This window comes from Notolepis coatsorum (assembly GCF_963971535.1).
Source record: "Notolepis coatsorum genome assembly, chromosome: 5".
NCBI classification, from domain to species: domain Eukaryota; kingdom Metazoa; phylum Chordata; class Actinopteri; order Aulopiformes; family Paralepididae; genus Notolepis; species Notolepis coatsorum.
The window spans coordinates 71,704,263-71,729,056 of record NC_140169.1 but is presented as its reverse complement, the minus strand read 5'-3'; the positions used below and the strand labels follow the sequence as shown (position 1 = coordinate 71,729,056).

Below are 24,794 nucleotides of genomic sequence, written 5' to 3'. Positions count from 1 at the left end.
GGAAAATGGAGTTCTTTTGTTTGAACCTGTTTTCATCCTTTAAAATCAATGCTGCCATCTACTGTCAGCTGGAAGGTAGTGTCGTTTGTCTACCATCTCATCTCAGGAGCAAACAACATCCCCATTTTATTTGTCTAACAAACAAAATATTAATCACAATCACTTGTCACATTAACATTTGTGAGTACATGTGTTTTCAACAAAAATATGACAAATTTAACACAACAGCCAGCACTTCATAAAATTTTATAAACATTATATAAAAAATACAATAAACATAACTTAGAACAATAACTATTTACAGCACACCATACATATTTATAAATTTTTTCATTCGCTCACTCATTCATACACTCATTCATCCAAACACCAGTAACACCAGAAACTAGCATCTTCGTCCTCCTCCTCCTCCCACTGGACACACATGGTGTGGAACCATTTGTGACAGTTGTCACACTGGACCCACGACACCAAACCCTCAGAGTCCACAGGGGGGTTCGCCTTTTTACACCGGCCACACCGCCAGATCCCCAGCTTCTGCCTCTTGGTGGTGTGACCTGCAGTTAAAAAGAAATTTATTATTATGACGCTGCTTGATTACAATATACCAAGGTCCAATAATAAGTAAGGGATAATGTATAGCTACGAGGTCATTGTCGCAAAATAATTGACCGACACGGAGTTTAAAATACCGAGGCGCAGCGCTGAGGTGTTTTAAACGTCAGTGAAGGTCAATTATTTTGCGACAATGATCGAGTAAAGCTATACATTATCCCGCTTATTACATGGCTAACTTACTAACAATATACCTAATTCATCGACAAGACTAGATCAAATGAAGACGCAGTTGTTCTGTGGCTCTGTCAGCCCAAATAAAGTGATTATTATTATCGGCAGCCGGCAGGTCTCTGGTCTGATTGCATGACTGAGTGCAGCTGTGCATATGCTGAGCAGCACTGATACAGTGTTGTAGTGGGCTTGATTGCGAACAGCTGCGCACAGCGGTCATTATTGTCCCACAGCGGTCATTATTGTGTGATAACGGACCTCTGACACGGGCTATTGACCAATCACAAGCAAGCATTTCGGCGAATGTGAAAACGCCATGTAATAAATATGAATAACTATCTATATAGTACTTTTCACACATGGACCACAGTTCAAAGTGCCCCACAGCAATTTGTATAAAATCAGCAAATTTTTTACAAAATAAATAACAATTCATAAGTTTGCCCTGACAAACTCAAAAAACATAAGTAACATGCCGATGGGTGTCGTGGGTCTGGCGTGGGAGGAGGAGGATGTCGATGCTCCTGTTGGTCCAGGAATACAGGAGGCTGCAGACACAAAAAGGGAGCACCACTCAAAAAAATTATTTTGTTTGGTTTGGTAAATATTGCGCTATGAACAGTCTATCAGTGTACTGTGTGTGTGTGTAGGCCGTAGGGGCAGGTACAATAAGAGTTTTTCTTCCTGTTCCTTTTGGCCATGGACATTTGTAGATCGTGTTTTTTTCACAGTTGTTTGAAAAAGCTTACGGTGGGAGGGAGAGGAAGTTGGCTGGGACACCCGGTGGGACTGCGGTGGGACTGCCGGCTCTGAGAAAATGGTTAAGAAACAATAAAACATGATTATTTATTCATAAAAAAATTTATACTTTTTTGCTAACTGAGAATGTTGTCTCCCAAATAACTGTTAAAAGAAAACAAATAAATAAATACCATCCATTATGGCTGTTGGGGAGGAAGAGGTGGAGGGGTGGTGATCTTCCCCTCTCAAAGCAGGCAGGCGAGTGCTGGTGTGGAGGCTAGAGGCGGGCAGCAGACTGTGGGAGGCAGAAGAGGGGGGCATGGAGGCTGAGGCTGAGGGACCGGCGATGGAAAGACCGGAGCTGGTGGTGGGAGCGGCCCCGGGGGACACTCCTCTTCTGCGGCTGGGGAGAGAGCCACCACGCGGGGTACGGGAGGAGGTTGTGGGAGTCCTTAAAGTTTCAGCCCGCTGCCGCTGTCGGTCTGCCCTGGCCAGAGCTCCTGCCTCGGCGCGGGCGGCGCGGTCCTCTGTCTCATCGATGGCATCCGTCATCTCCTGGGCGGTGAGCAGGCGGGCCTTGGTGGTGTTCCTCCTGACCTTTCCAGATCTTCTTGTGAACTCTATCTGGGCCAGGAGTTGTCCCAGGTCCGCTGTGATCCTCCCTGCTGTTACAAGGGGGTGGTTGAGGTAGGGGTTGGGGGGTGAGTCCTGGACTAGAGCACGGGGGCTGGGTGGGGGGCTGGGAGGGGGGCTAGGAGCACGGGGGCTGGGTGGGGGGCTAGGAGCACGGGGGCTGGGTCGGGGGCTAGGAGCACGGGGGCTGGGTGGGGGGCTGGGCTGGGGGGTAACAGCAGGGTTGGCACCAGGAGATGCAGGGGGAGGGGCAGACGGCATGACCCTCGACCAATCAATAGCCGCAGGGTCCAGAGGGTAGAGGCCACACCTCCTGAAGCCAGCCACCACCACCCTCCGATCTTTCTGCCTCTGGTAGGTGTCTCTGAACACCCTTGAAAACTCCTTTTTAGAAATCATGAAGGAGTGGCTAACTGCCGACAGATCTCCCACAAGCCCGGAGAAATCTGCCTTCAAGGGTGCAAAGAAACTCACATCCAGAGGCTGAAGGATGTGAGAGGTGTGTGGCGGTAGGCACAGGAGAATGACCCTCTCCCTCTGTGCCGTCCGGACCAGCTCTGGATCCAGGTGGGACTGGTGACCGTCCATCACAAGCAGCAGCGGGCGCTCCTCCGTGGCATACTTCAGGAAGTGGTCGGTGAACCACTTCCTAAAAAGCTCTGAGTCAATGTACCCCGCTGGCGACTTCCCGTAGAGGGCATTGGGGACTCCCTCCCTATTGTAGGGCCCTCCTGGGTAGCCCCCCTTATAAATAATAAAAGGGGGGACGTCCTCCCCAGCCGCGTTGAGGCAGGCCAGGACCGTGATGTGTTCCCTGGTTCCCTGGGCCTGCCTGTAGGCGTGCTTCGTCCCACGGGGCACAACGACCTTCCTCCGGTTGGAGTCCATCTGAAACCCCGTCTCGTCACAGTTGTAAATATGACGGGGTTTCTCCCTCAGCCCGTGCTCCTCCATGGTGCTGGTGAGGAGCTTGAAGTATTCTTCTATGGCCCCCCTCTTAGCGCAGGCTGCCCTCCCACGGTCAATGGTGTCCGGGATCCGGATCGTGAGGCGATGGTGTTGCCTCTCCCTAAAATTGATCCACCACCCCTGGCCAAGGGATGTTTTTAGGTTCCCTGGGTGACGGAGGTTATAGATGGCCAGGGCGTGGGCCAGGACCTGCGACCTCGTCAGCGGAAACCCATAACTGGCAGAGTACAAGCAGTACTCCACCAGGGAACTCTCATCTTCAGGGGTCAGATAGGTGCCCCGGCCGATGTTGCAGGCCAGAGACACCTTTCCGCTGAGTCGGTCGATCAGGCTGGACTTAGGGACCTCGAACAACGTGGCTGCCCGCCTCGCACTCCACCTGCCTGCTCTGACCTCTGCAATGGCCTGATCCATGGCCTCCTGGGTCCACAGACGCACCTTCCTCTCCCTCTTCCGCATTTGCCGGATATTAGGCATGCTCTGCAAACACACAAAAATATTTTAAACAAGAAAGTAAAATAATATGAACTTTATTATTATTGTACGACTGACGAGTTTATTTTATTTGATTTATTTAGCACATTATTTAAAAAAAACAGTGCTAGGAGGGAACTTATGTGAGTGATTTATGATGAAATTAAATTAGATTTGAATTGTTTTTTTGAATATGGATAAGGAGGTTGTTGACCTCAATGATGAATTTAGTTTATTGCTATGGTTTGTTGGATATGAGTGAAATTCTGATGAAAAGATGCAGAACAATGGAAGGTATCAAGAACATCTTGCCTTTTGTTAATGAACTTGAATATGAATGAGCATGAAACCAAAATGATTATGCTGAAATATTACCAGACATGCAAACACACACACACAACCTTACCTTCACCCAGTTCAGCATGGCAGCCTCACACACACACACACCTCCATTCACCTGTAGAGAAACAAACAAGCACACACAAACCTACCGTGTCTGCTGTCTGACTTTGTCACTGCTTCAGATGTTTTTTTATACAGAGATTGAGAGAGAGAGAGAGAGAGAGAAAACCAGTTCATTATTTTCCCCGCGAAAATTATTGTTCTCCCTTCGATTATTTTCGCGCAACCTCAGTTCATCACTCGTTCAGACAAACTTAGATCTCTTATTAAGATTACAAATGTACAACACGTTTCGTCGGACAAAACACTGGCTATATATGCTAGCAACATAACCAAACAATCTGACTTCATCTTGGGGCGAGTGGGAGTTCGTGTTTAAGGAACAGGAAGCTACTTTTACTTGGAAATCAGCGTCGCCCCGAACACATTCGAACAATTATAACGTTGCAGTGGTACAAACGTTCACATCTAGTAGTCTTTAGATGACTAAATATAGATGAATACTCATGAAATTTGATATATATACTCTAAAATAAGTATGATTTCATATCACCTACCTTTCGACGTGAAAATCTGGTGGGGCTGTGAGGAAAGATCCAGAATGCCGCGCAAGATGGGGCGTGACCGAAGTTGGGTTTGGGCGTTCCCAGATAAAGAGGGTGACCGGGATTGGTTTACGTTCCGTTATATAACATGTGCACATGTACCTTCACATAATCATCAAGGGGGGGGGGGGGGGGGGGTAATCCAATCATTAGAAAAAGCCTTGCTTATGACCGGTAAAGTAAACCACTGTGATCGTTACATAAACATGTTTCACGTTCGGTAAAATAGACATAGGGGGTCCTTACCTTAGCCAGAAGGTAATTCAAAAAGAATAATTCCAATGATCCCATCGGTGATCGCGATTACTCGTTTATATATAATTAGTTACACATGTTTACGGGACACTACAGGTTTTGAGGCGATCAGATCTGCTAGCGATTGCTTTGGAAGAGCTCCTCCCCCTCCTCGATAGTCCGGTGCATTCATTGACTATCCTGTTGCCTTTCTATCCAAGTTCAAAAGGTAGGCGATACTGCCACCTAGTGAGATTCGATCGGCATTGCAATTCCAACGTATGTAGCTGTGCCACAGTGATTCAGAGAGCTCCGGCCGAGTGTGTAGAACGGGGATCAAAGGAAAAATATCAAACATTCTAAGCGGTCAAGCGTTGGCCGCTAATAACGAGTATACTTGTGATTGGCGACCAATGAGTTAACAGTTGTACAGTAAAGTACTGCACCTTTATTTATTACAAAAAAGAACAAGAGCTAAGAATAAATGTAAAGTGCACACTAAATAATTAAAACAAATAAACAACTTAGCTAACAAACAATAATAATTATTATTATTATAAAAACAATAACAATAACAAACAATAAATAAATTTGCTAATTTGCTTTAAAAGAAAATTAAGAATGTAAAAAACACACTAAAGAATTAAAACAAACAACTTAGCTAACAAACAATAATAATAATAATAATAATAATAATAATAATAATAATAATAATAATAATAATAATAATAATAATAATAATAATAATAATAATAATAATAATAATAATAATAATAATAATAATAATAATAATAATAATAATAATAATAATAATAATAATAATAATAATAATAATAATAATAATAATAATAATAATAATAATAATAATAATAATAATAATAATAATAATAATAATAATAATAATAATAATAATAATAATAATAATAATAATAATAATAATAATAATAATAATAATAATAATAATAATAATAATAATAATAATAATAATAATAATAATAATAATAATAATAATAATAATAATAATAATAATAATAATAATAATAATAATAATAATAATAATAATAATAATAATAATAATAATAATAATAATAATAATAATAATAATAATAATAATTTAATTTTAAAATATATAATTTTTTTTAGCTGGGCACAGTTTTTGGCCCCCTCTGGGTGGCGCTCTAGGCAACCAACCGCCTATGTCGCCTATAGGAAGCTCCGCCCCTGATTACCCTGTACAACTCAATAACTGTTATATATAATTGATCTACTTTGACAAGCATTAAGATTACGATTGCCTTAGAGGCTGAATCTTATTTCACTACTAACACTGATGGCATTCAGCCCAAAAGAGGCATTTTCAAAAAAATAATCACTCTTGTGACCTCGTTTCATACTGACTTCTATTCTAAACCGAGCTTAACTTGTCACTTGTGTGGCAATTCCAGGTGTAGGGGTGGCAGAATAAACAACACACAGACAGGTTGCAGTTCCCAAAATCATACTCTTTATTTTCTTAGTCAAATAATAACGGTTTGCTGTCGGCCGGGCGGCGTCTCCGCTCTGTGGCCTTTTGCCTTGCGCTGCTACGGGGGACTGAGAGGAGGCTCCTCGGCTCCATTAAGTCCCCCCTCTCCAACAGGCGCACCGCGCCGTGATTCGCTAATCAGGTAATCACTCTGATGGGTATTTAGTGACAGGTGCGTCCGGAAGCGGACGCCCAAACATGGGCAGCGCCCAGCCATTGGGTCGCCACATAGCGCCCATCAATCACCAAGCCCAGGGGTGGCTTGGGGTTGCCACAGTACCCCCCCTCCAGCTCCGACCGTCGGGGAAGAGCGTCCGACGCCCAACAGGCATCCTTCCTGGAGAGGGCGTCTGCGTTGCCATGCGCCACCCCTGACCTGTGAATGACAGAAAAGTTAAATGACTGTAACTCCAGAAACCATCGAGTCACCCTGGCATTGGTCCCCTTTGTCTTGGCCATCCAGACTAGGGGGGCGTGATCCGTCACCAGCGTGAAACGCCTCCCCAGCAGATAATAGCGGAGCGTCTCCAGTGCCCACTTAATTGCCAGACCTTCGCGCTCCACCGCAGAATAGTTGCGCTCGTGTGGCAGCAGCTTCCTGCTCACATATAAAATCGGATGTTCCTCACCCTCCAGTTGCTGGGAGAGGACCGCTCCCAGTCCCACCTCTGATGCGTCTGTTTGTACCGTCATCTCCTTGTCGAAGTTCGGGGAGATCAGCACCGGTCCCGAACAGAGGGCAGTCTTGAGGTCCTCGAACGCCGCCTCCGCCTCCGGTGTCCACTTCACCGTGAACGGCCGCCGCGCCTGGGTCAGATCTGTGAGGGGAGCAGCGCGAGCAGCAAAGTTAGGGATAAACCTCCTATAATAGCTCGCTAGCCCATTAAATGTCCTGACCTGCTTCTTGGTTAAAGGGCGAAGCCACTCCCTTATTGCATCAATCTTCCTCTTCTGCGGTTTCACATTGCCCCGGCCTATTGTGAACCCCAGGTACTCTGCCTCTTCTAATCCCAGCCTGCATTTCTTTGGGTTGGCGGTGAGACCCGCCTCCCGGAGGGCCCCCAACACCGCTCTCACCTTTTGGAGGTGGGTGTCCCAATCTGACGAGTGGATGATAATGTCATCGAGATATGCGGCTGCATACTCCCGATGGGGCCGTAGTACTCTGTCCATCAGCCTCTGAAAGGTAGATGGCGCCCCATGCAGGCCAAACGGGAGAACTTTATAATGGAACAGCCCATCTGGGGTGGAGAAAGCCGTCTTCTCCCTTGAGGCGGGGGCCAGAGGGACTTGCCAATAACCCTTCGTTAGGTCTAGTGTCGTGATAAATCTGGCCAGGCCCAGTCTGTCAATGAGCTCATCCACTCTAGGCATGGGATAGGCGTCAAACTTTGAAATTTCATTAAGCTTCCTGAAATCATTACAGAACCTGGTTGTTGAGTCGGGTTTTGGCACTAAAACAATAGGACTGGACCACCCGCTATGAGACTCCTCAATTACTCCCATCTCCAGCATGACCCGCACTTCTCTTCTGACTGCCTCTCTTTTTGCCTCTGGGATACGATAGGGCTTCAGCTTTACCTTGTCTCCCGGGCTGGTAATGATGTGGTGCTGGGCCAATGTGGTGCGGCCCGGCGTGGCCGAGAACACGTCCCGGTTCTGTTGGACCAGCTCCCGAAGCTCCTGCCGTTGGGTCGGGGACAACTGTTCCCCGATGGGAACATCGGCCGCCTCTGCCACCTGCTGCGCAAAAGGGGGAAGTGGGGGGGGCGAGAGCAACACATCCCGGGCATGCCATTTCTTCAACAGGTTAACATGGTATAACTGTCGATGCTTCCTACGGTCGGGCTGGTGGACCTTGTAGTTGACGGGACCCACTTTCTCGATTATGTCGTAGGGTCCCTGCCATTTGGCTAGGAATTTGCACTCTGCTGTCGGTACCAGTACTAGGACTCGGTCCCCCACATTAAACTCCCGTGGCTGTGCGCCCCGGTCATAAATGCGCTTCTGTGCGTCTTGGGCCTGTTGCATGTGTTCTCTCACCACTGGCCAGAGCGCCTTCATCCTGTCTCTCATTACCTGCACATGCTCTATGAGAGACCGGTGGGGCGACGGCTGTTCCTCCCAAATCTCCTTTGCGATGTCCAGGAGACCCCGCGGCTTGCGGGCGTAGAGCAGCTCAAATGGCGAGAAGCCAGTGGAGGCCTGTGGGACCTCACGCACAGAGAACATCAGAAAGGGCAACAACTGATCCCAATTCTTCCCATCCTTCTCCATCACCTTCCTTAGCATGCTTTTCAGGGTCTTGTTAAAGCGCTCGCACAGCCCATCCGTCTGTGGATGGTATATGGAGGTTCGTAGCTGTTCCACTTTCATTAGTTTGCACATTTCTTTCATGACCCGCGACATAAAGCACAAGCCCTGATCCGTGAGAATAGAGTCGGCAATTCCCACCCGACTAAACAAATGAAAGAGCTCCCGTGCCACAATTTTGGCCGTCACCGTGCGTAACGGGATGGCTTCGGGGTAACGGGTAGCATAATCTATGATTACCAGTATATACTGGTGGCCTCGGGACGATTTAACTAGAGGGCCCACTACGTCGAGGGCAATTCTTGAGAATGGGGTCTCAATGATGGGCAGCGGGATCAGAGGACTTTTATATTGTACCTTTGGTGCTGCGCGTTGACACTCTGGGCAGCTCCGGCAATAGTCCTCTACCGCTCTCTTCATGCCCGGCCAATGGAAACGCGCCCTTATGCGCTCCATGGTTTTGTCCACGCCCAGGTGCGCTCTGAGGATATGTGAATGCGCCAGCTGGAGTACAGTGGGAATAAAGAACTTCGGTACCAGCAATAGATCCCTAACCTCATCATTCTTTTTTACAACTTGGTACAGCAATTGTCTTTTTATTGCAAAGTGAGGATATGGCAGGTTACTCACCCCCTCCACGGGATTTCCATCTATGGTCTTGATATTCGCCCGGGCCTGCGTTAGGTTTGGGTCTTCCAGCTGGGCCGTTCCGAACTGACCCGCCAGGTCCCCCGCCAGGTCCCTCCCCACCTCGTCCGCCTGAGGGAACTCCGCAAAGGGGTCCTCGTCACTGTTATCCGTCTCGGGGCCCGCTTGGGGCGCTGGCGCGTCGTCACCCACACCTGATGCCGTCTCTGTCTCACTCCCCGGTATATCCAGGGGTTCCGGCGCGTCGTCACCTACATCTGAGGCCGTCTCAGTCTCACTCCCCGTTACGTTCAGAGCACACACCTTCGGCTGACGTAACCCTTTCTTCTTCCTCGGTTTACCCGTAGAGGGTGGGGTGCGCGGGGAGATGACGGCTGAGCACAGCTGGCGATACAGGGGGCAGTCTCGACCAATCAGCAGCGCTACCGGCAGGTTAGGTATGACGCCGGCTGTCATCGAGCAGACCCCCTTGGTGGTTGTCAGGGTGATCGGCGCTGTAGGATACAACTTTGTGTCCCCGTGCACACAGGACACTGACACTTGCGGAGCCTCTGCGTCGCAGTGTGCCAAATGGGGCTGTACCAGCGTTATGGCACTACCCGAGTCCAGGAGCGCTACGGCATCTTTGTCGTTGACGCGCACGGGTAAAAGTGTCGCCGATGTTTCCTTATGGGCCCAACAGGCTGCGCCATAGTTGCACGTCTTTCCGCGGGGGTCTGAAGCTGCCGCCGATGGCATGGACACATCCCGGCCTGGTCAGTTCCACGAGAGATGCCCGGGCTCGCCGCAGTCGTAGCAGCGTCTTTGGTCCTGGTCGAACAGCGGTCTTCTTCGGGGTAGTTCGGGCTCACCTGCGTTCCCTACCCGGCCCCTTGGGCTGGGCTCGTCGGGACCCCTCCTTGTTTTCGGCCGCTCTGGCTTTTCCCCTCGCCCCCCTTTGAGTAACTCCCGCGTTACCTGGTGGGCCTCCACAATATTCACCAGCTGCTCCACGGAGCGGGGGTCCGCTTGACTCGCCTGCTTCTTCGAGTCATAGGGGAGGGCTCTGACAAAGCGGTCCATAACAATCCGTTCCAAAACCGTGGGCCCTCCGGGGTCAGTCATTAGCAAGGCTCGGCTTGTGCGGACCAGGTCGTGCATCTGGGAGCGCGGGGAGGCCTGTGCGTCATACACCCAGTCATGGAACCGCTGCGCGCGGGACTGCAGACTATGGCCGTACCGGGACAGAATTTCCTGCTTTAGCCGAGTGTAGTTCCCGGCTTGCTCCGGTGGCAGGTCCTGGTAGGCCTTTTGTGCATTACCCGACAGGAAGGGGGCCAGCAGTCCCCCCCAGTCGTCTTCGGGCCAGCCCTCCCGGCCGGCGGTGCGCTCAAACGCCAGGAGATAGGCTTCTATATCCTCCTGCTCCGTCAGCTTGGGGATGAAGCGCCCGGGGTTAGGCCGCGTCCCGGCGGCCCCTTCCTCCTGCCGGTGAGCGGCCATCCGCTGGAGCTCCGCGTGGATCATCCCCGTCTGTTTCCTCTGTTCGTGCAGGGCCTCTTCGTGCCGGGTCTGTTGTTCCATGCTCGCCTGTACAAGCTGCTGCACCAGCGCGTCCATGCTTTTTCTGTTATTAAATTTATATATATATATATATATATATTTTTTTTAATTTCTTTTATTCTATTCTGATAAAGTCTATTGTTGTTTATTCTGCACCCCTGATTGCCAGTAGACTATGCCCGCATTCTCCACCACTGTGGCAATTCCAGGTGTAGGGGTGGCAGAATAAACAACACACAGACAGGTTGCAGTTCCCAAAATCATACTCTTTATTTTCTTAGTCAAATAATAACGGTTTGCTGTCGGCCGGGCGGCGTCTCCGCTCTGTGGCCTTTTGCCTTGCGCTGCTACGGGGGACTGAGAGGAGGGTCCTCGGCTCCATTAAGTCCCCCCTCTCCAACAGGCGCACCGCGCCGTGATTCGCTAATCAGGTAATCACTCTGATGGGTATTTAGTGACAGGTGCGTCCGGAAGCGGACGCCCAAACATGGGCAGCGCCCAGCCATTGGGTCGCCACATAGCGCCCATCAATCACCAAGCCCAGGGGTGGCTTGGGGTTGCCACACTTGCCAGGATGGCACCAATTTGATGAAGAAAAAACAAAAGGAACATTTTGCTGGCAGGAAGTGTAAAGGGGGAATATAATTGCCGCGGCACCGTGCTGAAAAGGCTATTCAAATGCCATTCTGCGCTACACTGATTGGTTCCCCCACCGCCCCCCTCCCCTCCTCTCTCAATGCTTTCGCTGTCACTCAAAACATGAGGAGGCCCTTTCAGGAGCTCAGAATAGTTTGCATGGCAGCATAACAAGCTAATTAGGACTCCTCCTCCGGTGATGGATGGCTCTGAAGGGGGTGCGAGATGTGGGTACGGGGGCAGTGTGCGGCACCCCCCCCCCCCCCCCCGACAGCGCCACACAAGCATCGGCCCCCAAGTTGACGGCTTAATTGAGAGGTGGGGGTGGGTAGTTGGGCCCCCCTGGCCTAATTGGTGCACTGACCCTCCGTTAGAGTTAATGCCATTTAGCACCTATTTTGTATCCCCGCCCTCCTGAAGCCCCCCACTTCATTATGCTCCTCAGGTTGGGCTGAGACTGGGGGAGGGAGGGAAGGGAGGGTCAATAGGGGTCAATAAGGTGACTAAAGTGGCCATCTTGGTGTCAAGCGGGGAGTGAGGGATGAGGGGAGGTTTGAAGGCCCAGGATCTGGAACGTCTGAAGCGTGTGTTATTCTCGTGGGGGAATGTCGGTAAAATGAGCAACATCCCGACACAGCGTTTCGACCAGGGGCGGATTTAGGATTGTAGGAGATCCGGGGCTTTCTTTAAAAAAAATTTATTTAATTTTTTTTAATTTTTCTTCTTTTTTTTGGGCAGGCAAGGGGTGGTTTGGAGGGGCTCAGGCACGACCCCCTCCACGACAGATTTTTTTTGAATTTAATGAACCTGTACGTGCAATTTCCTGCAATATAGAGCCTTCAATCTTGACCAATAAAGCTGCTCTTTTCACTATAAAACTCAGTTAACCATAACGTAGTTATGGTTAGATTTATATATTGGGGGGGGATATATCATATTTTTCATATAATCAAAAAGTGGTGGAGCAAGATTATACCTTTGCTCCCCCAAGTTCAATAGTGGGAGAGCAGAGATGCTCCGAATGCTCTTATGGCCAGGCATCTATGATTCACTGATACAAAGTAAAATAGTGCAGTGCAATAAAATAGTTAGTAAAATAGAATAAAATAATGCAATAGTGCATTGCAATAAAATAGTTATCATCGTATTTAATCGGGAGGCTGGTAAGGAGTGCATTACAGTAGTCGAGTTGGCTTGAGATAAAGGCATGGATCTGGTTTTCAGCGTCCTTTTGATTTATAAATGGCCGTACTTTACGTATGTTTCTAAGGTGGAAGAATTAAGTTTTTGTCAACTTGTTGATTGTGATTTAAAGCTTAGGTCTGAGTCTACCATAACACCAAGACTTAACTCACTCAAATACAGTTAGCAGCTGGATAGACCACAGATGGAAATTACCTTCTGCTAAATCTGGTGCAAACATATTTTCATGTAACAATGATGAATTGTAAAAATAAATTTTTTTTTTTTTTTTTTTTTTTTTTTTTTTAAATAGATTCGGGGCTTTTCAGAATACATCCGGGGCTTGAGCCCAGGTAGCCACCCCCTAGCTCCGCCCCTGGTTTTGACTCCTATAGAACGTAGTACAAAACAAAAAAGAAAATGGTGATAATATACTGTATGAGACTCTTGCACTGTCACTGAATTCATGCAAGTTCCCACACTTTTTGCCGATCGCAGGAGTTTCTCTCTCTCTCTCTCTCTCTCTCTCTCTCTCTCTCTCTCTCTCTCTCTCTCTCTCTCTCTCTCTCTCTCTCTCTCTCTCTCTCTCTCTCTCTCCCTCTCTCTCTCTCTCTCTCTCTCTCTCTCTCCCCCTCTCTCACTCTCTCCCTCTCTCTCTCTCTCTCTCTCTCTCTCTCTCTGTCTCACTCTCTCTCTCTTTCTCTCTCTCTCACTCTTTCTCTCTCTCTTTCTCACTCACTCTCTCCCCCTCTCTCTTACTCTTTCTCACTCACTCTCTCCCCCTCTCTATTACTCTCTCTCCCTCTCTCTTTCTCTCTCTCTCCTTTCACTTGGATGGATCTAAGTTTGTGCTGAGCCGTGTGTCTCCCCTGAGAGGTGGCGTGCTGATGAGGCAGATATATTATTAAAAAGGCATCACTACGAAAGAGATAATTTATCCAGCACAGGTATGATCTGAATGGAAGATGGGGGACCAGGGGGGCTACAGCTCGGGACGGGACAGGGCTACAGGGACCGGGGGGGGCTACAGGGACCGGGGGGCTACAGGGACCAGGGGGGGCTACAGGGACCGGGGGGGGCTACAGGGACCAGGGGGGGCTACAGGGACCAGGGGGGCTACAGGGACCAGGGGGGCTACAGGGACCAGGGGGGGCTACAGGGACCAGGGGGGCTACAGGGACCAGGGGGGCTACAGGGACCAGGGGGGGCTACAGGGACCAGGGGGGGCTACGGGGACCAGGGGGGCTACAGGGACCAGGGGGGCTACAGCTCGGGACGGGGGGGGTACAGGGACCGGGGGGGCTACAGCTCGGGACAGGGGGGGCTACGGGGCTTCAGGAGACTGTCCATTTAAACACTCGTTAAAAGTGAACGTTAACTTGAATAATTATTTCATTTTCATATATTAATCCTGTAAGATTCAGATTGTTAGAAGAAGTTATAAAAGTAAGTGCCTGCAGTTCATTGTTTATCGTTAAGAGGTTAACGTGATATTTCATATTTTCTTTCATAAGCTAGCATAGTGCCGTTTGTGTCACTGGTTAAATGTGCTAAATATTTTATATATATATATAAACTAAAAGGAGAAAACCTTCAAGGGAAAGAAGGGACCGCACACTCCACAGGACTGGTTTTTGCTTATTTATTGTTGCACAACGCGTTTCGCTATCGCTTCCTCAGGTGCTATGCAGCAGGTGTCATCAATGATCATCATTATGTACAGCATACTCCACCCCACATCGTAACACATCAAGCCCATTGGCTACTCAATTATCACATTTAATTTGATCATTTTGTAGGATGTAATGCATGTAACTCTTATGTATAAAAATTATGCATAGAGACCACATACATATACACACTCATTTTTGAAAATTATATAATACAATATGAGAGAAGTGACAAATCGTAACACATCAAGCCCAGTGTGTATATATATGTGGTCTCTATGCATCATTTTTATACATAAGAGTTACATGCATTACATCCTACAAAATGATAAAATTAAATGTGATAATTGAGTAGCCAATGGGCTTGATGTGTTACGATGTGGGGTGGAGTATGCTGTACATAATGATGATCATTGATGACACCTGCTGCATAGCACCTGAGGAAGCGATAGCGAAACGCGTTGTGCAACAATAAATAAGCAAAAACCAGTCCTGTGGAGTGTGCGGTCCCTTCTTTCCCTTGAAGGTTTTCTCCTTTTAGTTTATTTATCTCTCTTGCGCTGACCTGCACCTCCAGTCGGGGTCCAATCAGATGTGCACGAGTCTTATTTAGTTTAATATATATATATATATATTATCATTATATATGCTTATGTATGACAGTTCTTGTTTATGCTTCAGCCGTGAATTGCTCTTCAGCAGTAATACAAATGTGTACAATTTCTGGATTAATAAAGCATCCTCTATGACAAGCATGTTCTTGAATAATGTGTGTGCTTTTGAAACGCAATGCCTCTTAACACCTCTCTGTGGGGGTGAGTGGGCTAATCATTCACAAATTATATTGTGGTGCAGGTATGCTAGCTAAACAAAACAGCGACAATGACACTTTTGAATGGTGTGAATTGAGTCATTATTAGTATAAATAAGAATAATCGATTTTGTAATGTTGGGCAATAAGGCATAACAATAGAGCCTCTTGAGAGATATTTAGAGAATAGACAGGTCCTGAGAGCGGCTGAGAGGAAGTATAGAAAGTCACGCCTCACTGCTGACATCGACACATATCACAACCTCTTGTTAACATTCTCCAAAACCATTACTAATGCCAAAGCTTCTTTCTTTCACCATAGGATCGAGGCCTCTGCCAAGAATCTTCGCAAACTGCATGCTACCATGTCCTCCCTCCTCACTCCCCCCCCCACCTCCTCCTCCCTCATATTTTTCTGCCGAAGACTTTGCGATCTTCTTTGAGGAAAAAGTGGAGAACATCCGCAGCTCCTTCTCCCAACCCCCACCCATTCCAAACGCTGAATCGAGAACCTCATCCTTCACTCTGTCATCTTTCTCTCCCATTACAGAAGCCGAGACCCTGACACTGGTAACGTCGAACCGTCCGACTACATGCCAGCTGGACCAGCTACCCTCCCCACTCCTCCAGACCATAGCACCGGACATCCTCCCATTCCTAACTGCAACCATCAACTCCTCACTCAACTCGGGGGTGGTCCCCACCTCCCTAAAACAAGCCAGAGTCACGCCCCTCATAAAAAAACCAACCCTGAACCCCACCGTCATAGCCAACTATCGCCCTGTCTCTCTTCTCTCCTTCCTTTCTAAAACACTTGAACGTGCTGTATCCAACCAACTTACTGCTTATCTCTTACAGAATGACCTCCTAGACCCCAATCAGTCTGGCTTCCGGACTGGCCACTCCACAGAAACGGCCCTCATTGCGGTCACAGAGGCACTTCACTTAGCAAAAGCAGGAATGGGAGTGGCTGGATCTGCGCTGACATGGCTGACATCATACCTCAATGACCGCTCCTACCAAGTGTCATGGAGAGGGACTCTGTCGGCCACCCGCCCCCTCCGGACGGGTGTCCCCCAGGGCTCGGTCCTAGGACCCCTTCTCTTCTCCCCAGTGGCGGCCGCTGGGTACTTCGCCACTAGGGGCGCTATACCAAATATTTTGCGAACATGTACAGTACAGTACTGTACCACGCAAGACTCATGGCAAGACGTGAGCGATTCGACTCACGCTCACGGCAATGAATCGGCTCTTATGAACGAGTCGCTCAGCTGTTACTACAACAACACACAACCAGTCAAATAAAGTATAGTCTAGACTCTAATTCACAACTTGAAACACAATATAAATAGAAAAGTTAGAAACAAAACTCGCCCGTCTCCAAACACAGGCAGATCTCTCCCTCTCTCCTTCTCTCTCTCACACACAGCGCGACGTGGAATCGATTCGTTACACAATCAGACCTATTATATACCAAGAATAACTTCAGTATGAGTACAGGGCTGTACACATATTTTGCATATTGTTAAACGAGCCAAGGCTAGCTATTAAACTATCGATATGAATCGAAAATCTGGGACCCTGATGTAAACAAGACAAACGTCTTTCTCTGGTCTGCATCCCCTTAACAATTGTGTGTATTGAGCCGTACTGTATTGTACCCATTCTGCAATCTGTTAATAAAGTTCTCATTCATTCATTCATTCAAACATAGACGATATTGAACAAGCCATAATCCACGTATTTTCAATCCGAGAGAGCTGCAGTAGTTAAATCAATGAGCCATCGATAAATAAACAATCAGCAATGTCTCGCTTCATGAATGGCCAGCAGTAGTACTGCTCCTAAAAAAACTATTTACAACCGTTAACGTTAAGAAGAGAGAGAGAGAGAGAGAGAGAGAGAGAGAGAGAGAGAGAGAGAGAGAGAGAGATAGAGAGATTTCTTCAACCTCGAACCTAAATTCCTTAGCAACCCGTGTTACCAAGTAAACAAATCACAGAACGATAGCCAGTTAGCCCGCACCAGCCTAGTAGTACTACTAACGTTAGCTCCCAGAACGATAGCCAGTTAGCCCGCACCAGCCTAGTAGTACTACTAACGTTAGAGAGAGAGAGAGAGAGACTCACTGTTTAGTTGAAACGTCCAGGGCAGGAAACGTGTATAATCCGCCATATAGCTTGTTAGCCAAGTGTTAGCTCAGCTGAGCTCGTCGACGTTAGCACAACACTCAACAAGTACATTCCTTTGTCCATTTCCGCTCGAACAGACTGCAAACTACCTGGCGTTCTATCGCCATGCTCTAAGACAAACTCTAACCTTAACCAACTTTGAAAGAGTGCCTAAGCTTAACAGTCTAAAGAACTTGCAGTCACAGCATGGCACGCTCTAAGACAAACAACAGTCCTAGTACCAGGAACCAAGCTAGAAGCTAGAATTGGAACATTAGAAATTGGATTCGGCCAATCAGAGATCGTCTCTGTGAAATTCTGCCATAGAAAAAAATACTGGCGTCGGCCAATCAGAGAGCGTCTCCGCGAAATGCGGCTATGGAAATTCTCACGGAAGTTCACGCTGCTTTCTAGACCGCTTCAAATCGCGCTCGGATTCCAACATAATAGTCATATTTCAACGCACAACGCCGTATGCACTGATTGGCTGTGACGGAGACAGCGATCAAACTGTGACGCGCACTCAGAGCGCTATCGCTTCTTGCCCGGGCGAGAAATACGAAAAAATAAAAAAAAACGTCACTTCCTGCCCATGAAAACGCTGTTTTTTTAATTTAGATAATAACGTTATATTGTGCATTGGAAATACAAACATACTTAAAATGAGTAAATATTATTCATTTTAAACATGTTTATATTATTTATAGGGCTATAAAACAAAAAACAAAAAAAAAATTTTTTCTTCTTCTCTCATTTAACAGGTGGGTCGGCGCCCTAGCGCCACCAGTGGCGAGCCGCCACTGCTTCTCCCTCTACACTAAATCACTGGGTAACATTATCACGTCTCATGGATTTTCATATCATTGTTATGCCGATGATACTCAACTCTTCCTCTCCTTCCCTCCCTCAGATATCCACGTCTCTGAGCGGATCTCGGCCTGTCTGTCCGACATCTCCGCCTGGATGACGACCAACCACCTCAAACTGAACCTAAGCAAAACAGAATTGCTCCACCTGCCGGCCAAATCCTCCCCCCTGACCGACCTCTCCATCACAGTCGAGAATGCAGCTGTGACCGCGTCGCCGACCGCCAAGAACCTTGGTGTTGTCCTCGACGACCAGTTGAACTTCTCTGCTCACATCGCAGCGACAACCAGAACCTGCAGATTCCTCCTGAGCAACGTCAGAAGGATACGCCCCTTCCTGACAAAAGAAGCCACCCAACTCCTCGTCCAATCAACAGTCATCTCCCGCCTCGACTACTGCAACGCACTGCTAGCTGGCCTCCCGGCCACTGCCACCAAGCCTCTTCAACTCATTCAAAATGCAGCGGCCCGCCTGATCTCAAACCTACCGAAGTCGGCCCATGTCACCCCACTTCTTAGGGACCTGCACTGGCTCCCCATTGCTGCACGTATCCGCTTCAAGGCCCTCGACCTAGCATACCGTGCGGCAAAGGGAACCGCTCCCGCCTACCTCCGGTCAATGGTCTCTAACTACACACCCTCAAGACCCCTACGCTCTGCATCTTCTGGCCGCCTCAGATCTACTCCTATCCAAGCTCCCGGAGGGTCATCAAAGAGAAGCCGCCTATTCTTAGTCCTTGCCCCACAATGGTGGAATGAACTACCCATCCCAGTTAGGACAGCCGAATCCCGTCCAATCTTTCGCCGTCGACTAAAGACTCACTTCTTCAACCATTATCTGAAATGATAAAAAAAAAAAAAAAAAAAAAAAAAAATCTAACCCCGACTAACCTTAATGTCATGCACTTGTCCTAATAAACTAACCTACACTGTAACACGCAACACTTTGATGAACATTGTTACTCAGCTGATAGAGTTATACCCTTCTTGCTGTCTTGTCGCACAGAACTTGTAAGTCGCTTTGGATAAAAGCGTCAGCTAAATGACTAAATGTAAATGTAAATGTAAATGTAGAGAAAGAATAGATAGATTTTGGGGGGGAATTGTTAATTCTACTTAAACTTAATGCAACATCTATAATATAGTAAATATATCATTCATACATAAAACATGCAACATCTATACAGTAGTACATTTATCATTCATACAGAAAACATGCAACATCTATTTCTTCAATGAGCCTGTTATGACCCCTGCGGGTAAGGGTTGTAATAAATATTGGTCAACAGAAATTATGACCAGGTTTGTAAACAAAAATGATATTTATTAACATAAAGGAAGCACAATGGTAACTCAAGGGTGAGCCAAGGGCAAAACAACAAACCAACACCACTATCTGTAAAGGAAAATACATTAATGAACCATCCCTGCCAGCTCTGCCCAAGGCCTGCATGTAAGCCTCTGTGTCCCTTGGTGGCCCATAATTAACAACCACATCAACTCCTTTGAAGTCCACACCCATACCCAGAGCTGAAGTGGCAATAAGCACTCTTAGAGTTGAGGAGGGGTCTTTCAAGGAGTTGAAGATGTCTGCCTTTACATCCCCAGGTGTCCTTGAGTGGAACTTGTCCACTAGTCTATTGCCTGAAATGTCTTTTGCTCCCTCTGGGTGAAAAGTCTTACTCCCAAGGGTCGGCTTGAACACATCTGTGTAGAGCAGAGAGCAGTCAGAAATGCTCTTGCAGTATATTAAGACCTTCTCTGTGCTGGGTCCCTTAAGCATGAGTTATTTACAGAGCCATGATGATGTCTTGACTGGATCTGACACCACCCTCTTTGATGCCAGCCTGATATTTGCCCGATCTGGAGACTGGACAATCTCTACACAGTTGGTCAGTCCCATGTGTTTGATGATGCCCTGTCTGGTCCTCTTTGATGCAGTAGCAGTGACCGCAAGTACTGGCACAGACTTTGGGGGGGTTGAGCGGAGATCCCCAGCCAGTCCACACCACTTCCGGAATGGAGCTTCATGCTTTTCCCCCTCGCCCCTGTTAGAAAAGAGAAATATTAAGCCTTGTGCAAGGAATAATATAAAAATGTGCCATTAAATAGCCATCTAGTAGCTAGATATATATGACATTTGGACATGACATGTTTGTCCTCCATAGATACAGTAATTGATTGAATTGATTGATTGAAAATTGTATTAACAGATTGCAGAATGGGTACAATACAGTACGGCTCAATACACACAATTGTTAAGGGGATGCAGACCAGAGAAAGACTTTCGTCTTGTTTACATCAGGGTCTCCCATTTTCAATTCATTATAACATATATGACATACACGAGATACAGGTAGACAGTACTGTTGCATCTAGACATTTATGACATACCAGATCTACAAATATACAGTACTGTTTATGTGTACAAGGGAAGACTGTACTCCAAATGTGTTGTTTTCTTTGTGCATTAAGCCAGTCAATTTGCTCTTTGTATGGGATTATAACAGAGTATGTTACCCATTAAAAGTTAATGTCTTGCTTTATAAATTTGTGTGCTCCCCTCGCATTTGACGATCTTGGAGAACAATTGGACTTGAAGACAGCAGTGACCACCACTCGTTAAATCATATAAAACAGTAAAGATCAGATCATTTGACTTACCACTTAATCACAGTGTGTACTTCGTCTATAGCCATTCCAATCAACCCCTGGTGGAATATTGGGGTTTGAAGCACTTTTCTCCAACGTTCATTCCCCACAAGGGTCTCCGGTGACCCCAACACTCGTCCACTTCTGCACTTTTTCCGGCAGAGGCTGCCTACATCCCTTTACTATTAAGGGCACGTACTTGGTCCTCAATAATAGACATTAGTGGACAAACCACTAAAACAATAGGCTCTTCGTGCCATTTGGAATAGCCATAAGTCTTTGCTAATATGCTACATGCCGTTGGCCATGTTTGGAAAACCAAACTTTTCCCGAATCCTGTCGGCAAACAAGCGAGAACGTCCCGGTCATGTAGCAAATTCTTCAGGCAAAGCCGTTGCAGACTAGTGGCTTAAACGAGGAAATATTGTGCACTTCACACGTTTCTATAATTGTTTTGTTGAAAATGTCCGCTGATAACTCCATTGTCTTGTTTTCGAGATTTACGAGCGTCTGCTTGTTTTGTTTCGCTGGGGACTATAAACAGATCAGGGCTGACCGGAAACGGAAAGCCTGTAGGCGGTATTTCTGTACTTCCGTTTTCACACTTTAGGAGGCATAGCTTTTCCAGCCTACCGTCTTCTCCAGAGTCAGACAGGGAGATAGATACCAGTTTCCTCTCTGTGCGTTCAGTAGAAAGCTATCCGCCTGCGAGCTAACCTACAGTAGCTCAGCAGAGATGAATGGAAACGGATACGGACCACTAGCCTGGCTTAACACTCCGGGAGAGGTGTTTTTGGCCAACTGCTAGACTAGCTGGTCCGTATCTGCTTTCATTAATTTGCGCTAAGCTAGGTTAGCTCACAGCCGGATATATTTCTACTGAACGCACACAGAGAGGACATCAATATCTATCTTCTCGTCTGACTCTGGAGAAGGGAACCGCTCCTGCCTACCTCCGGTCAATGGTCTCTAACTACACACCCTCAAGACCCCTATGCTCTGCATCTTCTGGCCGTCTCAGACCCACTCCTATCCGAGCTCCGGGAGGGTCATCAAGGAGAAACCGCCTTTTCTCAGTCCTTGCCCCACAATGGTGGAATGAACTACCCACCCCAGTTAGGACAGCCGAAACCCATCCAATCGTTCGCCGTCGACTAAAGACACACTTCTTCAACCAATATCTGAAATGGAAATAAAAAAGAAATAATAATAACCCTAACTAACCTTACTCTCATGCACTTGTCCTAATAAACTAACCTACACTGTAGCACTCAACACTTTGATGAACATTGTTTCTCAGCTGATAGAGTTGTGCCCTTCCTGATGACTTGTTGTACAGAACTTGTAAGTCGCTTTGGATAAAAGCGTTTCAGCTAAATTACTAAATGTAAATGTAAATGTGGCCGTCTGGAGTGAGTTGTGATGCGTAGCCGGACAACGTGATGGGAAGTGAACTCTTGCAGTCGTACATTTTTACGCTCTCATTCTATTACTGCCTCTCAGGGCCTTCATCCGTTCGTGCTGTAGCGCTAGCGAGGCCCAGAGCTCAAATATCATTGGCTGTGGAAACATTCCTGTCCCTCATGTGTTTTCTCTCACTCTACCCTCCACAACACCGCCCCTCCCCCCCATTCGTCATCTTGAAAAAAGTCCCTGAAAAGAAGCAGATGTCAAATATCGGTTTCAGGGGAGATTGTATAACTCATAACAAATTACTATGGATCACTATACGATCGTTTTCAAAAGCCACGTGGATCAATGGCGCTGTAATGTTAGATGCCGCTAATTCTCAACATCACTTCCTGACTGCATCATTGCTCCCCTAAGCTTTATTGCATAAACAATAAGGGTCGCCACACACACACACACACACACACACACGCGCGCGGCGCACACACACACACACACACACACATATACGTGGCACTCAAAAATCCAGTCACCCTCCTCGGACTCCCTCCTCCTACCACAAATTATTCTCCTGTTGGCCATTTGGTGGAGAGGGGGAGGAAATGAAAGAAAGTGGAAAAAAAAGAGTAGCCAAGCTGGCACAAGCTATTTTAGTCAGGTACCATGAGCTTGATTCGGAATGTCACATTTAAAGGGGAGAGGGAGTCTGGGGGCTGGGGCCTGGTCCTCATTACGGCGTGTTTGGCTTCAGGTTAGCGTCGGGGGCCCGGGGCCTATTGTCATACTGGATCAGATGGCCAGTATAAACACCTTTAATCAAAGTAGGGTGGCTGCTCGGCGCACCTCTCAAACACGAAGTGGCAGGCCGACTCTGCCTCTCCACTGTAACCATAGACCTACTGTAACATTCCCCGCTGATGCAGCCATCACACCTTTCCGTCTCTATAGAATGGCCAGCGCAACATGGTGGCAATGTTGTCTGAAGGTAGAGCCACCCCCCCTCTACCTAGGGAGGGAGGGAGGGAGGGAGGGAGGGAGGGAGGGAGAGAGGGAGAGAGAGAGAGAGAGAGAGAGAGAGAGAGAGAGAGAGAGAGAGAGAGAAGAGAGAGAAGAGAGAGAGAGAGAGAGAGAGAGAGGGAGGGAGGGAGGGAGGGAGAGAGAGAGAGAGAGAGAGAGAGAGAGAGAGAGAGAGAGAGGGAGGGAGGGAGGGAGGGAGGGAGGGAGGGAGGGAGGGAGGAGGGAGGGAGGAGCGAGCGAGGGAGGGAGGGAGGGAGGGAAGGAGGGAAGGAGGGAGGGAGCAGAGAATAGAATGGAATAGAATACACTACGGTGGTATCACCCTCCCCCTCAGGTTTTTCCTTCAGTCTTCCAGCAGGTTGTTGTTTTTCCTCATTAAGCCTGAGGTCAGTCTAACGGGAGAGACCACCCGCGGAGATCAAATTGCCTCCAAACAATTCAGCGGGAGATTAAACAGGGAGACGTCCCGCTTTTCCCAAAGGTCCTTCGCCACAACGCCTTTATCATTGAAAGTTCTTATTAACCCCTCCACCCACCCCCCACCCTCCAGGGAAAAAGCTGAAAATAACAAGTCTTGAGGTAGATGATGAAAGGTGTCAGTGGGGGGGGTGGGGGGGTTGTACCAGATTAGCAGACGTCAGGGAAGCGGTTATTTCGAGTGCGCCGTGTTAGCCGGGTGGTGATGGTAAGTGAGGAGAAGAGGGCTGTGTGTGTGTCTGGATTGATGAGTCGGCGGATTGGGTCTCCGCCGCTGCAGCGGAGAGCGAGGCGAGACAGAACCCTGTCGTTATTATCTCCAGAACCAGTTCTACACGTCCTCAGACCGCCCGTCTGGATGATAAGAGCTGTCCAGAACGCAACCTCTGAGGGACGCCAGCCTGGAGGGGATGTTCCCGACGTCTCACCTACACTTGTTTCAGAAGATCTGTTTCAGAAGATAGTGGCCTTGCATGGAAGAGTTTCGACAAGTGCTATGAACCTGACCTCTCAGAAGAAGTTGGTTGCTTGAGAGGAAATAAGTCCTGGTTTGACTTCAGCAGAGTCACACATGTGGCTATAAATAATAATAAAAATATATACACATTTTTAAAAAGAAGAAATTAATGATCATGATAAATGCCTTTTTCCTTTCTGTTCCTCTCAACAACACCGGTGACATCATGGAGTACAAAGATGTTCCTGTTCAGCGACTAGTATCTTGTCATATTTTATACCAGCAGGAGAGACTAAATTGAAGATGATTGTGTTGGTCTAAAATATATATTTAAATTTGTTTTACTTTCTTCTACAGATATTGCCTTTAAAGGAAAACTCCAACATTTTGGGAAATTAGCTTATTTGCCATCTACCCTGGAGTTAGACAAGAAGATACATACCTTTTTCTTCTCTGTGCATGCAGTAGGAGTAGGAAGACGCGCACTGTTAGCCTAGCTTAGCGTCAGTCACTGGAAGTAGGTTCCTCCATTAGCCTAGTTCGCAACGTCTTCCTACTCCTACTGCATGC

At 47.4% G+C, this 24,794-nt stretch overlaps 1 protein-coding gene across 2 annotated transcripts; it reads right to left on the bottom strand.

Moving 5' to 3' along the window:
• Positions 1–232: 232 nt before the first annotated feature.
• On the bottom strand, positions 233–4,692 carry LOC311228758 (uncharacterized protein). Of its 2 annotated transcripts, none has more exons than XM_084314700.1 (6): positions 4,566–4,692; positions 4,098–4,124; positions 1,722–3,612; positions 1,539–1,598; positions 1,266–1,337; positions 233–557 (listed from the first exon to the last, which is right to left on the bottom strand). In XM_084314700.1, exons 3-6 carry the CDS (start codon positions 3,607–3,609, stop codon positions 355–357), a joined length of 2,223 nt encoding a protein of 740 aa, XP_084170826.1. In that variant the 5' UTR covers positions 3,610–3,612; positions 4,098–4,124; positions 4,566–4,692; the 3' UTR covers positions 233–354. The 2 variants fall into 2 exon arrangements, with proteins under 2 accessions (XP_084170826.1, XP_084170827.1); XM_084314701.1 differs by having other exon boundaries at positions 4,098–4,121; positions 4,566–4,607.
• Positions 4,693–24,794: the final 20,102 nt, after the last annotated feature.

Bases quoted from the DNA above. Each gene is read 5' to 3' on its own strand.
- LOC311228758 (XM_084314700.1), bottom strand. From the start codon at position 3,609: ATGCCTAATATCCGGCAAATGCGGAAGAGGGAGAGGAAGGTGCGTCTG. The intron at 1,338-1,538 runs GTAAGCTTTTTC...TTGTGTCTGCAG, and splicing joins AACTTCCTCTCCCTCCCACC to CCTCCTGTATTCCTGGACCA. The intron at 558-1,265 runs GCATGTTACTTA...TTTTAACTGCAG, and splicing joins CAGACCCACGACACCCATCG to GTCACACCACCAAGAGGCAG.